Source organism: Zonotrichia leucophrys, unplaced genomic scaffold (genome assembly GCF_028769735.1).
Source record: "Zonotrichia leucophrys gambelii isolate GWCS_2022_RI unplaced genomic scaffold, RI_Zleu_2.0 Scaffold_131_126668, whole genome shotgun sequence".
Taxonomy (NCBI): domain Eukaryota; kingdom Metazoa; phylum Chordata; class Aves; order Passeriformes; family Passerellidae; genus Zonotrichia; species Zonotrichia leucophrys.
Window position 1 is genome coordinate 100,299 of NW_026992336.1, and position 14,855 is coordinate 115,153.

General features: G+C 51.6%; 1 protein-coding gene across 1 annotated transcript; it reads right to left on the bottom strand.

The window, feature by feature from the left end:
• Window positions 1-10,188: 10,188 nt before the first annotated feature.
• Window positions 10,189-11,121, bottom strand: LOC135460942 (olfactory receptor 14A16-like). The gene has a single exon (XM_064737916.1). The coding sequence runs from the start codon at window positions 11,119-11,121 to the stop codon at window positions 10,189-10,191; it is 933 nt and encodes a 310-aa protein (XP_064593986.1).
• Between the last annotated feature and the right edge of the window lie 3,734 nt (window positions 11,122-14,855).

Below are 14,855 nucleotides of genomic sequence, written 5' to 3' on the forward strand. Positions count from 1 at the left end.
TCACAAGGCCGTGCTGTGTCACAATGGATTCTCCACTCCATGATGCCCCAGAGTGTCACAATGGCCTCCTTGGTTCTGCACTTTAAGAATGCCCCCTTGGTCCTTTAGAGCCCCACATGTCACTACTATGCCCTTGTTTCCATGAGGCCCTGCAGTGCCACAATGGTCCTTTGGTTCCATGAGGTCCCATGTGTCACAGTGGCCTCCTTGGTTCCATGATGCTCTGTAGCACAGCAATGGCCTCCTTTGTTCCACGGTTTCAGAATGGCCCCTTTGTTCCATGGAGCCCGACAGTGTCACTGTGGTCCCCTTGATTCCATGAGGCCCTGCCATGCTATAATGGCCCCTTGGTAACAATGGGTTCCAAAGGTTCATAATGGCCTCCATGGTTCCTAGAGGCCCTGCAATATCTCAATGGACCCTTGGTTCCAAGGTGGCCCACAGTGTCACAAGGCTGCCTTAGTTCCACAAGGCCCTGCAGTGCTGTTGTGGCCCCTTGGTTCCATGAGGCAAAGCAGAATCAGAATGGCCCCTGGGTTCCATGGAGTAACACGGTGTCACCATGATCCCATTGGTTCCGCAGGACCTCACAGTTTTACAATGGACCTTTGGTTCCATGAGGTTCCACTGCATCACAATAGATTTTGGTTCCATAAGGTTCCTCAGTGTCCCAATGGCCCCTTGGCTCCATGTGTGTCACAGTGCAAGTTGGTTCCATGAGGCCCCACAGTGTCAAAATGTTCTCCTTGGTTCTGTGAAACCCTACAGAGCCACAATGGACCCTTGGTTTCATGAGGCCCTGCTGTTTCACAATGGACCCTTGGTTTCATGAGCTTTCACACTGTCAGCAATGGTCTGAGTTCCAAAGTGTCACCATGGATCCTTTGTTCCATGAAGTTCTATAGAATAACATGATCGCCTTGATTCCAGAAGATTCTGCAGTGGCACAATGGACCATTGGTTCAATGCAGCCCCAAACTCCCACAATGACCCCATGGCTCCAGGAGCTTCCACACTGTCAGTAATGCTCTCCCTGGTTCCATGAGGCCTTGCTCTGATACAATGGACTCTTGGTTCCATGGGGTTCCAAGTATCACAGCTGGATCCTTGGTTCTGTGAACCTCTGCTGTCCCCAAATGTCCAAAATATCAGAATACGACTCCTTAATACTAATCTGATGTTAAAGAGAGCATCATTTTTTCAGGCCTGAGGTGCAGCAGGTGATGACTCCTTACGTGGACAAGTGACTCTACCAGTGTATCACCTATATACAGTCATTATGTTTATATTAAAATTTACCCATTTCCATAAAACCCACCCCAAGTTCCCAGATTCAGTTCTTGTTTTTTCTGTCACTGCATTCTTGAGCCAGATGTCTTCATCTATTCTTCCAACCATTCCTGCTGGGAAGGGAGCCCCTGAATGCCTTGTTTCTCTGCTGAAAGTGCATAGGTACAGTAAAAAATTGAATTAACCCTTTTGGTATTAAGGCTAAGGATTTGTGTGGGCAGGCAGAGGCAGGCAGGAGGCAGAGCTGTCAGCAAAGGAAGGGCCCAGCCAGGTGGGGCAGCCGGGGGATGCCGACAGCCTGCAGGGACAGAGGCGCAGGGCAGGGACACCGTGGGACAGCCTGGGCTGCACAGGGCACAGGGATGGGCAGCAGGTGCAACACAGCCCTGCCAGAGCCAACCTGGGAAGCACTTTTGCCATTGCTGCTGGGCCTGGGCCTGAGGCAGGAGCAGGAGACAAGTGACCCTTGCAGGCCTGGGGCCTCATTGCCTCCTTGTCCCTGCTCAGCAGCCTGGCAGGGGCCGCCCCATGCTCCTGCCCTTGGCACTGCACATCCCCAATGCCAGTGCCCATCACGGGAAGAGCCCTGAGCAAGGAGGGAGGGACAGGATCTGCCTGGCCAGGGGCTGGGGCTCAGGCCGTGGCCCTTTGCATTCCTCAAACACATCCAGGTGTCTCAGCACCAGAGACAGCTTTGCCTTGCTTGTCCCCAGCTGTCATCACTGCCTCCAGTGTTCTGCTCTACCTGGAACTTGGAGACACTTTCTCACTTGTGTCTCTGACAGGGATCTCTTCAAAGTCCAAGAGACTTCAATGTTTCAATGTAACTGAGTTCTTGAGGGGTTTGTGACATCCCTGAGGGAGTTGTGACATCACAGAGCTGGCTGTGACATCACATAGTAGGATGTGAGACCATAGAGCAGACTCTGCCATCATAGAGTGTGGCTCTGTGGCATCAGAGAGTGGGTTGTGACATCACTGGGTGGCTGTGTAGCATCATAGAGCGAGCTGTGACAGCACAGAACAGACTGTGACGTCACAGGGTCACAGAACAGACTGTGACATCACAGGGTCACTTTGTGACATCACAGTCTTTTATGACATCACGGCACTGCTATATGACATTACAGGGTAACTGAGTAAGCTGTGTGTTATCACAGGAGCTGTGTGACATCACAAATGGGCTATGTGACATCAAAGGAGCTGTGTGAAGTCACTGAGGAGGTCAATCCTCCCCAGCCCCCCCTCACAGTTCACTCCAGCGAAATCCAACCCTGTTCATGCACAGTGGGGTCTCCTGCCCCCCCGGGTCCCCCTCCGCCAGTGTTACAAGGATCCCTACATTCCATAGAGCCACACACCTCTATTCCATGTGTGGAATGCCAGCTCTGTGGCCCCATGGAATGTAGGGATCATTGTGACACTGAGAGGCCCCATAAAATCAAGGCTCCATTGTGACATTGCAGGGCCTCCTGTCATCATCAGTGGTCCATTGTGACATTTGGGAACCAAATGAGACCACTGTGACACTGCAAAGCCCCTGTGTCAAAAGGTCCATTGTGACATTGCAGGGCTCATGGAATAGAGAAGTCACGTGACACTGTGGGGCCTGGGGAACCATGGAGTCCATTGTGACACTGCTAGGCCTGATGGAATCATTGGGACCATTGTGACACTGCTGGACCCCATGGAATGCGGTGCCCCATGGTGCCAAGAACATCCAGAATTCAGTTGTCTCTTCTGCTAATAAAACTGGGGCCCTGTGCTTTCCTTCCTATAGAAAAAGAACTCTCCTTCTTCTCCAAGCATCTATGGCCAAAACTGGGATTTCACCTCCAAATTTCCATATATCCAGGTATTTTTCCAATAGGAATGTTGCCAGGACAAGTCTGGCTGGTAACGGTTTAACAAGGGTCAGCTCTCATCTGTCCCCAAAATACTGGGGAAGGCTCTGTACTCTCCTTCCTATGGGAAAAATATGTCCTGCTTCTCCAGGTGCCCGTGGCAGAGATTGAGTTTCCACCTCCAAAATTCCCTAAATCCAAAGACTGCTCCCAGACAAAATCTGCCATTCCTGACAAGTCTGGCTGGCCTTGGACTAGTGAGGCTCTCACCTGCCTTCTAAACACTGGGGCTCTGTGCTTTCCTTCCCATGGAAAGAACTCTCCTTCTCAGCCAGGTGCCCATGGCTAGGATTGGGATTTCATCTCCAGCATTTCCCTGTTGTGACAGACTGGAGGAGATTGTTGGCTGGAAACATTTTGTGTGTGGGGGAGGAAGGGGCAGGTTCAGCCCTGCCTGGCCCTGGAACACCAGCTCTGCCCTGCCCTGGAACCCCAATCCCCCCAGAGCCTCTATCCCAGCCCAGCAGTGGCTGCCAGTCCCTGGCACAGCACAGGCAATGCTCCACAGCCACCTCTGCAGCCCCAGCCCAGCTCCTGAGGGACCAAATGAGCCCAAGTCCCACCTGGGGGAAGGGCCCAGGGAGACCAAGGGGAATTGAAGGCTGACCACAAGGCAAGCACACATCTTGACCTTACCTCCTCTTGGAATTTCCATCTGAACACTGCTGGAGTCCAGGAGTTGGTAGCTTTGTGTGTGCTTCTCTGTATCTTTTCTTTCTCTCTTTTTAATTCACGCTTCTTGTAAATTTTGAGTAACTTAAAATTGATCAAGCTAAGAGTTTGCAAAGGTGAATGGGCCAAGTCAGTGCTTTGAGAATTGCTTTTTGTTGATTGAATGACATATTAAACCTTTTTCCAAAGTTTCTCTGATTTTTCTAAAGTTCTCAGTAAAGGCTGTTTTATTCCTTTGAGCTCCCAGCCACATTCCACACTCCATTTCCCAGCTGGAGCCGCTGGTGCCTCTGAGTTGTGCTGCCCCAGCCCCAGGGACGCTCTCCTTGTCTGCCCATTCCCCCACGGTCTCTGGGCAGGGATGGCCTCAGTGGGGGCTGCTGACATCCTCAGCACCTTGGAGGCTGCTGCTGAATTTTCCTGCTGCAGAGGCTTGTTCAGCCTTCAGCTCTTGAGTTCAGGAATTCAGTGCCCCCAGGGCTCATTAACATTCAGAACACCTTAACAAGCCAAGCCTCTGGGAATAATTTGATTACAGTTTCCAAATTTTTTGTGGTTAATAACAACGATTTCAAAAGTGCATTCAACTGAATATGTTCTATTTAAAAAAACAGTGAGAAAACATTTTTTAGGGTTTGTTTACGTTTTTTTTCCCCCTGTAAATAGCAATCTTTAATTAGCACTGAATCCAAGTACCTCCTCATGCAGTCTGAATAGATATGAAAATCAAGACCCTTCATGGCTGACAATCAACCAGACTCTGTCCCTACCCCCACCCCACCCTTTCCCCCATCCCAGCCCTGGCACTCAGAGCAGCCTTGTGCAAATCTGAGCTCCCTCCAGCCCAGGCTGCACCTGCAGCTTTCAGCTCCTTGGCTCCAACTCCCACCTGCTCTCCTTGGAGAAGGATCTGCCTGAGACACAGAGGGATGTTCATTTGTTGTCAGCCAACAAAGCCAAGGCAAGGCACAGCTCCATCAAATGCAAAAGTCATTATCTTCCCTGGCTTTGCCCTGCCCCTGATCCCCACAGCCTGTCCTGTTTCCTTCATCCCTGCATTGCCAGGGACAAGGGAGCTCGGCTCTGTGCATGGAGGGAGGTGCCAGTGCAGCCACTGGAGTGGGAACCACACCTCATCAGGTTTGTGTCCTTTGAGGGTAAGGAACTGCTGAGATTCAGAGGCACAGAAAGTTTCTCTTCATGGCAAACAGACCATAGTTGAACAAGACACAATTTAATACAATCACACTCTTCCCTGAGCTATGTGCATGGTCCCCACAGCATCTGATGAGTCCACCATCCACAAGTGATTTCCATGCTAAAATTAATTTCAGACAAACATGGTTCAGTGATAGATACAAACACAATTAGTTCTTTTATCAGGATGCTCATCCTGGTGTGGTGCAAAACAGCTCAAACAATTTCTGATTTGTGAAGCTGCCAGTGGTGGATGGAGAAGGGAGGTCAGGCTGCTCTTGGTGTTGAGGAAATGCTGAAACCAGCCTGACTCATTTCATCTCCTCCTCTCCTGGCTGATCTCCCCTCTTTCCCCTCCCACCCACTGGCTTTTGTCTCCCCCCAGCCCCCTGTGAAGAGCCTGGCTCTGTGTTCTCCATCCCCTCCTGGCTGGCACTGCCAGGCTGGGATGAGGAGCCCCTCAGCCTTCCCTGCTCCAGGCTGGACCAGCCCAGCTCCCTCAGCCTCTGCTCACAGCCCAAGGGCTCCAGCCCCACCTTGGAGGCCCTTCCCAGACCCTGCTCCAGCTGCCAGACATCTTTCCTGCCCTGGGCAACCCAAACCAGGCCACAGTGACCTGGATAATCCATATCCTTGATGTCCTGGTCACACAGCCCTGGCCCCTTGTCCCCTGTCAGGCTCTGGGGTGGATCCTGTGGAACATCCTTTGGTGGAGGCTGTGGCTCCAGGTGGGCTGGGGGGATCCCGGGGGACAGGGACCCCGCTGGGCATGAACAGCATTGGACTTGTTGGGAGAAACTGTGAGGGGGAGCTGGGGCAGAGTGACCAACCCAGTGACTTCACACAGCCCTGCTGGGATGTCACACAGCCCCTCTGGGATGGCACAGCCCATTCTCCAATGTCACACAGCTGATCTCTGATGGTTGGTCACAGCTGGTCACAGCCAACTCTGTGATGCCACAGTCTGCTCTGTGAGGTCAGACCTCTGCCCTCTGATGTCACAGATGGCTCTGTGATGACACAGAGGCAGTATATGATGTCATATTGCTCAAGCACCTCACATAACCCACTCTGTGATGTCAAAGCCCACTCTGTGGCCTCATGTTACCAGATGATAAATTGTCTCCACCAGGTGAACTGACACCTGGAGCTTGTTCTCCAAAACCCCAGGCCTATGGAAACCACACAATGCCCATTGTGTGAGAAGAGGAACTGGAAGTTCACCAGCCTCAGTGTCCTGCCAGCTCAGCCAGGTGTCACAGACATCTTTTCATTAAAATCCTTTCATTAGGATTTTTCCAGCTGAAGCTGAGAAGTTTCAGCAACAAATGTGAACAATAGTTATCTGCTGCTGTGGAATGCAACAGGTGGATCCGTGATTGGTCTCCTGTGGATGTTTGGATTTACTGACCAGTCATGGCAGAGCTGGCTCTCGCTCTCTCTCTGAGACACAGATCTTTGTTATTAATTCTTTTTTTTTCTATTCTTAGCTTAGCTAGCCTTCTGAGAACCTTTCTCTTCTATTTCTTTTCGTATAGTTATAATGTAGTATATATAAAATAAAATAATAAATCAAGCCTTCTGATCATGGATCAACATTCTTGCCTCTCTCTTCGCCTGCAACCCTTGTGACATATGAATGGGGACACAAGCATCATAACGTCACCCCTGGACAAAAGGTCACAGCCAGGCCCACTGGAACATTGGGGTCCACAACCACTAGGGACCACCAGAGAGACCTCCAGGACAGAAGAATACATGGGTAAAGGGGAAGGGAAATATGTTAATGATTTTGGGGAAACCATTATCATATTTATGTTTAGTCTGGGAAAATCAATGAATATGTGTGCAAAATACAGAAAATTAACAAAAATTTTCCTGTTCTCAGCATGCAGGGCTTTGGGAGGAGCTACCCCCCGTGCATCCAGCTGAATAAATAATACTGCTTCTTAATGCTACGCTGGTTTTAAGGAGTTTTCTGTTTTAGCAAATTTTTGGTAACACTCCCACTGCCAAGGAAAGCTCTGTCTCCTGATGTTCACAAATAGAGAAGGTCTGGTGGCAGATGTGGGGCTTGGAGGCTGCCTGGGGCACAGTGATCATGGAATAATCAAGTTTTCAATGTTCTGTGAAAGAAGGAGGGGCAGCAACAAAACTTCTGCACTGCAATTAGGAAGGGCAGATTTTGGCCTATTTAGGATGCTGATTGGGGAGTATCAAATCAGGTACTGATTTTTTTTTAAGGGAAACAGCCCTTAAAAACAAAGGGGTCCAGGAAGGATGGACATGCTTCAAGAAAGTAATCTTAAGTGGGAAGGAGCAGCCTGTCCCAGTGTGGCTAAAGATGAGCAGATGAGGAAAATAACTGGCCTGGCTGCCCATGGAGCTTTTGTAGGAAGTAAGGGGAAAAAAGATGGTGCATAAATTTTGGAAGGAAGGCCAAGCAACTTAGGAAGGGTTTAAGGATGTTATTAGGTCATGCTGAAAAAAAAGTTGTGAGGTGAAAGATCACTTAAAGATTAACCTGGCCACTTCTGCAGAAAATAATAGAAAGTGTTTCTATAAAACAAATTAATAGTAACACATAGGATAAGGAAAACCTCTCCTCTTTATTGGATGCAGTGGAAATATAGTAACTAGAGATAAAGAAAAGGCAGAGATACTTAACACCTTGTTTGCCTCAATTTTCAATATTAGGACAGGCTGTTCTCAGGACAAGTGTTCTCCTGAGCTGGTAAATGGGCATAGGGAGCAGAACAGCCCCCCTGAAATCCAGCAGGAATCAGCTGCTGACCTGCTGAGCCACTCAGATGCTCACAGGTGTGTGGGATCAGATGGGATCCATCCCAGGGGGATGAGGGAGCTGTGGATGAGCTCCCCAAGCTGCTCTCCATCATTTACCATCAGTGCTGGCTCACCAAGGAGGTCCCAGAGGACTGGAGGTGCCAGTGTGAGCCCATCCCCAAGAAGGGCTGGAAGGAGGATCTGGGGAACTCCAGGCCTGTCAGCCTGACCTGGGTGCCCGGCAAGGTTATGGAACAGATCACCTTGAGTGCCATCACAGGGCACCCATGGGATAGCCGAGGGATCAGAGCCAGCCAGCGTGGATTTAGGGGTGGCAGGTCCTGCTTGACCAACCTGGTCTCCTTTTATGACCAGGTGACCCACCTGTGGATCCAGGAAAGGCTGTGGATGTTGTGTACCTAGAATTCAGCAAAGCCTTTGACACTGTCTCTGACAGCATTCCCTGGAAAAGCTGCAGCCCACGGCTTGGGCAGGTTCCCTCCTTGCTGGGAGATTTAAGAGCTGGCTGGAGGCTGGGCCCAGAGAGTGGTGGGGATGGTGCTGCACCCAGCTGGTGTCCAGGCACTGGTGGTGTCCCCCAGGGATCTGTGCTGGGCCCAGTCCTGTTTAATATCTTCACTGATGATCTGGGTGAGGGGATCGAGTCCACCATTCACAAATTGCAGATGGCACCAAGCTGGGTGTGAGTGTGGATCTCCTGCTGGAGAGCAGGTAAAGAAGACACAGCCTTAAGCTGCACCAGGGGAGGTTCAGGCTTGGCAATAGGAAGAAGTTCTTCACAGAAAGGGTGAGTGGGCATTGGAATGGGCTGGCCAGGGGAGAGGTGGCAGAGTCATTGTCCCTCTCCAGTGGAACTTAGTGGCATGGTCTGGGTGACAAGGCAGTTTTAGGGCATGTCTTGGGCTTGATGATCCCAAAGGTCTTTTCCAGCCTATTTGATTCTGGCATTCTGTGCACTCTGGGGCCATTGTGACACTGCAGGGCCTCGTGGAACTAAGAGGACCATGGTGACACCGTGCAGCCCCACAGAACCAGGGGTCCATTGTGGTGCCAAATGGAGCCAGGGAGTGCCCCGTGACACTCTGGGTCCTCATGGAACCAGAGAGACCATTGTGACACTGCAGGGCCTTGTGTAACCAAGGGGTTTCACCATTTTGGCACTGCAAAACCAAGGAGACCATTGGGACACTCCAGGGCCCAGTGGAACCAAGGGGCCGTTCTGACACTGTAGGGCCTCATGGAACCAAGGGGACATTGTGACACTGCAGGATCTGTGTAACCAAGGGGGCACTGTGACAGGATGGGGCCTCAAGGAATCTGGAAGAAAGTTGTGACACTGTGGGGCCTCGTGGAAACAAGGAGTCCATTGTGACACTGAGGAGACTTGTGGAACCACAGACACCATGGTGACAGTGTGGGACCTCATGTGACCATGGGGCCATTGTGGCACTCTGGGGCCCCATGGAACCAAGGGGCCACTGTGAAACTGCAGCACCAACAAGAACATTGTGATACTGAGGGGCCCCATGGAACCAAGGAGTCTATTGTCACATTTGAGGGCCCCATGGAACAAAGGAGACCATTTCCACAGTGCAGGGCCTGGAGTAACCAAGAGGCCATTGTGACACTGAGGGGCCCCATGGAACTAAGGATATCTTGGCAGACGACAGCAAGCTGGATGTGAGTGTGGGTCTGCTGGAGGGTAGGATGGCTCTGCACAGGGCCCTGGACAGGCTGGATCCAGGGCCCAAATCCAACAAGATGAGGTTTAACAAGTCCAAGTGCCGGGTCCTGCACTTTGGCCACAACAACCCCTGCAGTGCTACAGGCTGGGGACAGAGTGGCTGGAGAGCAGCCAGGCAGAAAGGGACCTGCAGGGACTGATGGACAGCAGGCTGGACATGAGGCAGCAGTGTGCCCAGGTGGGCAAGAAGGCCAATGGCTCCTGGCCTGGATCAGGAATGGTATGGCCAGCAGGATCAGAGCTGATGGACTCAGCACAGATCTGGCCCATGCTCTGCATCCAGACAATGCTGCTGCAGCTCCAGAGAAGGCAACAAAAGGGCATCTCTGCAGAAATATTTGCTGGGAGATCTTTTAGCTCATTTAAAGCCACCAAGAGCGCAGCCCCTCATTGAGAGAGTGTGTGGCCATAGGGAATGTGGAGAGAAACAAAATAAGAAATGGCACAAGGAATGGCTTTACTTTATTGACAATATGAAAAAATTAAAACAAAGGAAACAGATCTCCCAAATGAAACCAACAAGAAGTATCAAAAATGAGTTTTATTACAAGTGATTTGAAGTAATTGACCAATAGTTTAATGTTCCTGAAAGCATCCAGTCATCAGTCTCCACACTGCAGCCTTGAGCTCCTGATTCCTCAGGCTGTAGATGAGGGGGTTCAGGGCTGGAGGCACCACCGAGTACAGAACTGACAGGACCAGGTCCAGGGATGGGGAGGAGATGGAGGGGGGCTTCAGGTAAGCAAATGCTGAAGTGCTGACAAACAGGGAAACCACAGCCAAGTGAGGGAGGCAGGTGGAAAAGGCTTTGTACCGTCCCTGCTCAGAGGGTATCCTAAGCACAGCCCTGAAAATCTGTGCATAGGTAACAACAATGAACACAAAACAACCAAATACCAAACACACACTAACTGCAAGAAGCCCAAGTTCCCTGAGGTAGGATTTGGAGCAGGAGAGCTTGAGGATCTGTGGGATTTCACAGAAGAACTGGCCCAGGGCATTGCCATGGCACAAGGGAAGGGAAAATGTATTGGCTGTGTGCAGCAGTGAATAGAGAAAGGCACTGGCCCAGGCAGCTGCTGCCATGTGGGCACAAGCACTGCTGCCCAGGAGGGTCCCATAGTGCAGGGGTTTGCAGATGGACACGTAGCGGTCATAGCACATGATGGTCAAGAGGGAAAGCTCTGCTCCCATGAAGAAGATAAGCAGAAATACTTGGACAGCACACCCAGTGTAGGAGATGTCCCTGTTGTCCCAGAGGGAATTGTGCATGGCTTTGGGGACAGTGGTGCAGATGGAGCCCAGGTCACTGAGGGCCAGGTTGAGCAGGAAGAAGAACATGGGCGTGTGCAGGTGGTGGCCGCAGGCTACGGCGCTGATGATGAGGCCGTTGCCCAGGAGGGCAGCCAGGGAGATGCCCAGCAAGAGGCAGAAGTGCAGGAGCTGCAGCTGCCGCGTGTCTGCCAATGCCATCAGGAGGAAGTGGCTGATGGAGCTGCTGTTGGACATTTCTTGGTTCTGGACATTTTGAGCTGTTCAAAGACAACATTGACAATTTGGACAAAATAGTTTTAGTCAATGCTATGCTATTTTCTTACAGAACCACTAAAAATTGCTTCTCTTTCTCTGGGGAAATTTCATTTACCTTTTTTTTTTTTCAGTGTAGCTTTGGGCTCCAACGTAACTGTGTGTTTTTTAGAAGGGACAGAATTCCTGTTCTTAGCATTGCTCTCAGGCTGAACACTGGGGAGCCCAGAGGGAAAACAGGGCTCCCTGTGCCCCAGTGCACTTAAACTGGTTGGGCCAACACAGGTGCCCTTTGCTCATTTCCCCTCGGTCTAGTACAGGATGTACCAATATAAAACTGCACTTAAAAATAACAAGGCTTTTTTTGAAGACTCCAGTTTCAAAATCAATCTTTCCAACTCTTCTCTCTCTCCCTGTAAAGCTGGACATGGAGGGATACCAAGGGCTTGCCTGGCTCTCTGCTGCCTGGAGTTGTGCCTACTGGGAGCTGTTTCTCTCTATCCAAGCCTTGTCCCTGCCAGTGCTGCTAGAGCCCAGCCCAGCCCTGGGGGCTCAGCTCTGCCCTGCAGACCCCTCCCAGCACAGGGCACTGCCCAGGGGCATCTCCCTGGCAGCAGGGCCTTAAGGGCAGGGCAGAAAAACAGAGATGCTGCAAGCCAAGGAGCTGCTGCTGCTGTCTGTAGGGAGAGGAGGCTGAGGAGGCACTTTCTGAGGGAGATCTGAGGCCCATCTGCTGATGCCCATGGTGACAGTGCAGGAGTGTCAGTGACACAGCCCCTTTCCCTTCCATTTAGGAGAAAGCTAAGAGCAGCCCTGGCCATGCAGCTCCATCTCCAGAGCAGGAGGAATCTGCCCTGATGGGGGTGGCTCCTTCCACCTCCAACTTCTCCCCGGCAGTGTCCATGGGGAGCTGCCAGGCAGGCTGAGAGCTGCCCCTTCCACCTGGCACATGCCCTGGGATGGCCAAGAGCCCTGAGGGCTGCAGGAGCTGCTCTGCAGGACAGCCCTGGGCAGCCCTGGCTGCAGCCCCAGCTTCAGCCCCTGCAGCCGTCCCTGGCAGCAGGAGCTGTCCTGCCCTGTCCCTCTGACGGTGCCCAGGGCAGCCCTGCTCTGCAGCACATCCTCCTCCTGCTGCTCCTCCTGTGCCACAGAGAAACTGGGAGAGTCCTCCTGACACATCCCTCAGTCTGTGGGGTGTGCTGGCTTCAGGAGATCCCTCCAGGAGCACAGGGGACATTGCCCTGCACCCACACACTCACCATGCACGGGGCTGGGAAGATGTTTCCTCAAGTGAAGTCTCAGCTCAATGTCTTCCCAATCCGATTGCCTTCAGCCTGTCTCTGCCTGGCTCCTGTCCCCTCAGTGCCTGCAGGCAGAGCCCTCAGCCCTGCTGGGCTGGGAGAGGAGCTGGCCCTGGGAAGAGCTGTTCCTTTAAAGCTCAGCAGCACAGACACAGCACAAGGACCTTAATGAGCCTCTTGGGGATTTGGTGTTGTTTACATCAGACTCAGTCCCTGAGAGAGTGCTCAAAAAACTTCTCAAGAACTCAAAATTAAATTGAAACTCCAAAGTTCCTTGAAGTTTTAATGCGTCCCACTGAGGAACACAACTCAGAAAGTGTCCCCAGGTTCCAGTTAGAGCAGAACACTGGAGGCAGTGATGACAGCTGGGGACAAACAAGGCCAAGGTGTCTCTGGTGCTGAGCACACCTGGATGTGTTTGAGGAATGCAAAGGGCCAAGGCCTGAGCCCCAGCCCCTGGCCAGGCAGATCCTGTCCCTCCCTCCTTGCTCAGGGCTCTTCCTGGGATGGGCACTGGCATGTGGGGATGTGCAATGTCAAGGGCACATCCAAACATTGTGGCAAGGACACTCATCACATGGAGATATAACCCACTGATAACATCCATGTCAATCTCAAATGCAGACACACCCCTCCCTTTTCCATCCCTCTACCAGTGACCCTTTATCCCTATCCCTCCCTCCTTCCTGTCTTGAAACTACTCCTTTTTCCCCTCCCTCAAACTTTCCTTAAGAAAGTGAAGGGAGTGACTGGGAGGAGTTGGTAAGAGCTATAGGGAGAACTTAAGAATATTTAGGAATGTCTTAAAATAAGTCAACTAATGTATGCTTTTACCATCCACAAGTGAAAACTACCTTAGCTTTCTCCTTTCTGTGGAAAGAAGAAGCATGATTCTTCCTGCGATACCCTCCAGGGCACCCCGCAGCAGTGACAGTGCCACCATTGCCATCGTCTTTATCAGCTCCCTCATCTGTATTCAAGTGACCACCGGCTGGATTATCCCTCAGCCAAAACAAAACATCTGGGTCACTTTGGGAAAGTCATTAAAGCCAGACAATCTTTGCATGGCCATGGGAAGCGTAGATGATCTGCTCTCAACATGGCTGGTGAGAGTTCCCCTGTCACCAAATGACTGCCTGTACCTAGGTAAAAACCCAACCCTGTGGACACCTGGGACAAATGGACGACGATCCTCCCACACCATGTCTCCACAGGATTTGCTTTTCCAGGCCCAGGATGGTGTTCCGGGCTGTAGCATGAGGCACAGGGTGGGTCTCCAACCATCCAGTGGCAGTTTCCACCATGGTCAGCGCATGGCGCTTGCCCTGGCGTGTCTGGGGCAGTGTGATGGAGTCAATCTGCCAGGCCTCCCCATGCTTGTACTTGGACCACCGCCCACCGTACCACAGGGGCTTCACTCGCTTGGCCTGCTTGATGGCAGCACATGTCTCACAGTCATGGATAACCTGAGAGATACTGTCCATGGTTAAATCCACCCCTCGGTCTCATGCCCACTTATAGGTGGCATCTCTGCCCTGATGGCCTGAGGCATTACGGGCCCATCGAGCTAGGAATAGCTCCCTCTTACATTACCAATCTAAGTCTATCTTTGACACCTCTATCTTTGCAGCTTGGTCTACTTGCTCATTGTTTTGGTGTTCCTCATTGGCCCTGCTCTTGGGGACATGGGCATCGACATGGCGGACCTTCACAGGTAGCCTCCCTACCCTGGTAGCGATGTCTTTCCACTCATCAGTAGCCCAAATTGGTTTTCCTCTACACTGCCAGTTGGACTTTTTCTACCTCTCCAGCCATCCCCTCAGAGCATTGGCTACCATCCATGAATCAGTGTAGAGGTAGAGCCTTGGCCACTTCTCTCTCTCAGCGATGTCCAGGGCCAGTTGAACAGCTTTGAGTTCAGCGAGTTGGCTTGATCCACCTTCTCCTTCAGTGGCCTCTGCCACCTGTCGTGTGGGGCTCCATAGGGCTGCTTTCCACTTCCAGTTCATCCCTACAATGCCACAGGAACCGTCAGTGAAAAGAGCGTAGCGTGTTTCCTCTGGGGGCAGTTGTTTGTATGGTGGAGCCTCTTCAGCCCGTGTCACTGGTTTTTGTTCCTCTTCATTAGCAAGACCAAAGTTCTCACCTTCCGGCCAGTTTGTAATTATCTCCAGAATCCCAGGGCGATTCAGGTTTCCAATATTGGCATGCTGTGTAATAAGAGCAATCCATTTACTCCATTTAGTGTCAGGGGTGTGGTCGGTAGTGGGAACCTTTCCTTTAAACATCCACCCCAGCACTGGTAGTCAGGGTGCCAGGGGGAGTTGTGCTTCTGTACCAATCACCTCTGAGGCAGCCTGGACTCTAAGATTTCCTTCTCTGTGGGAGTGTAATTGGCTTCAGAGCCTCTGTAGC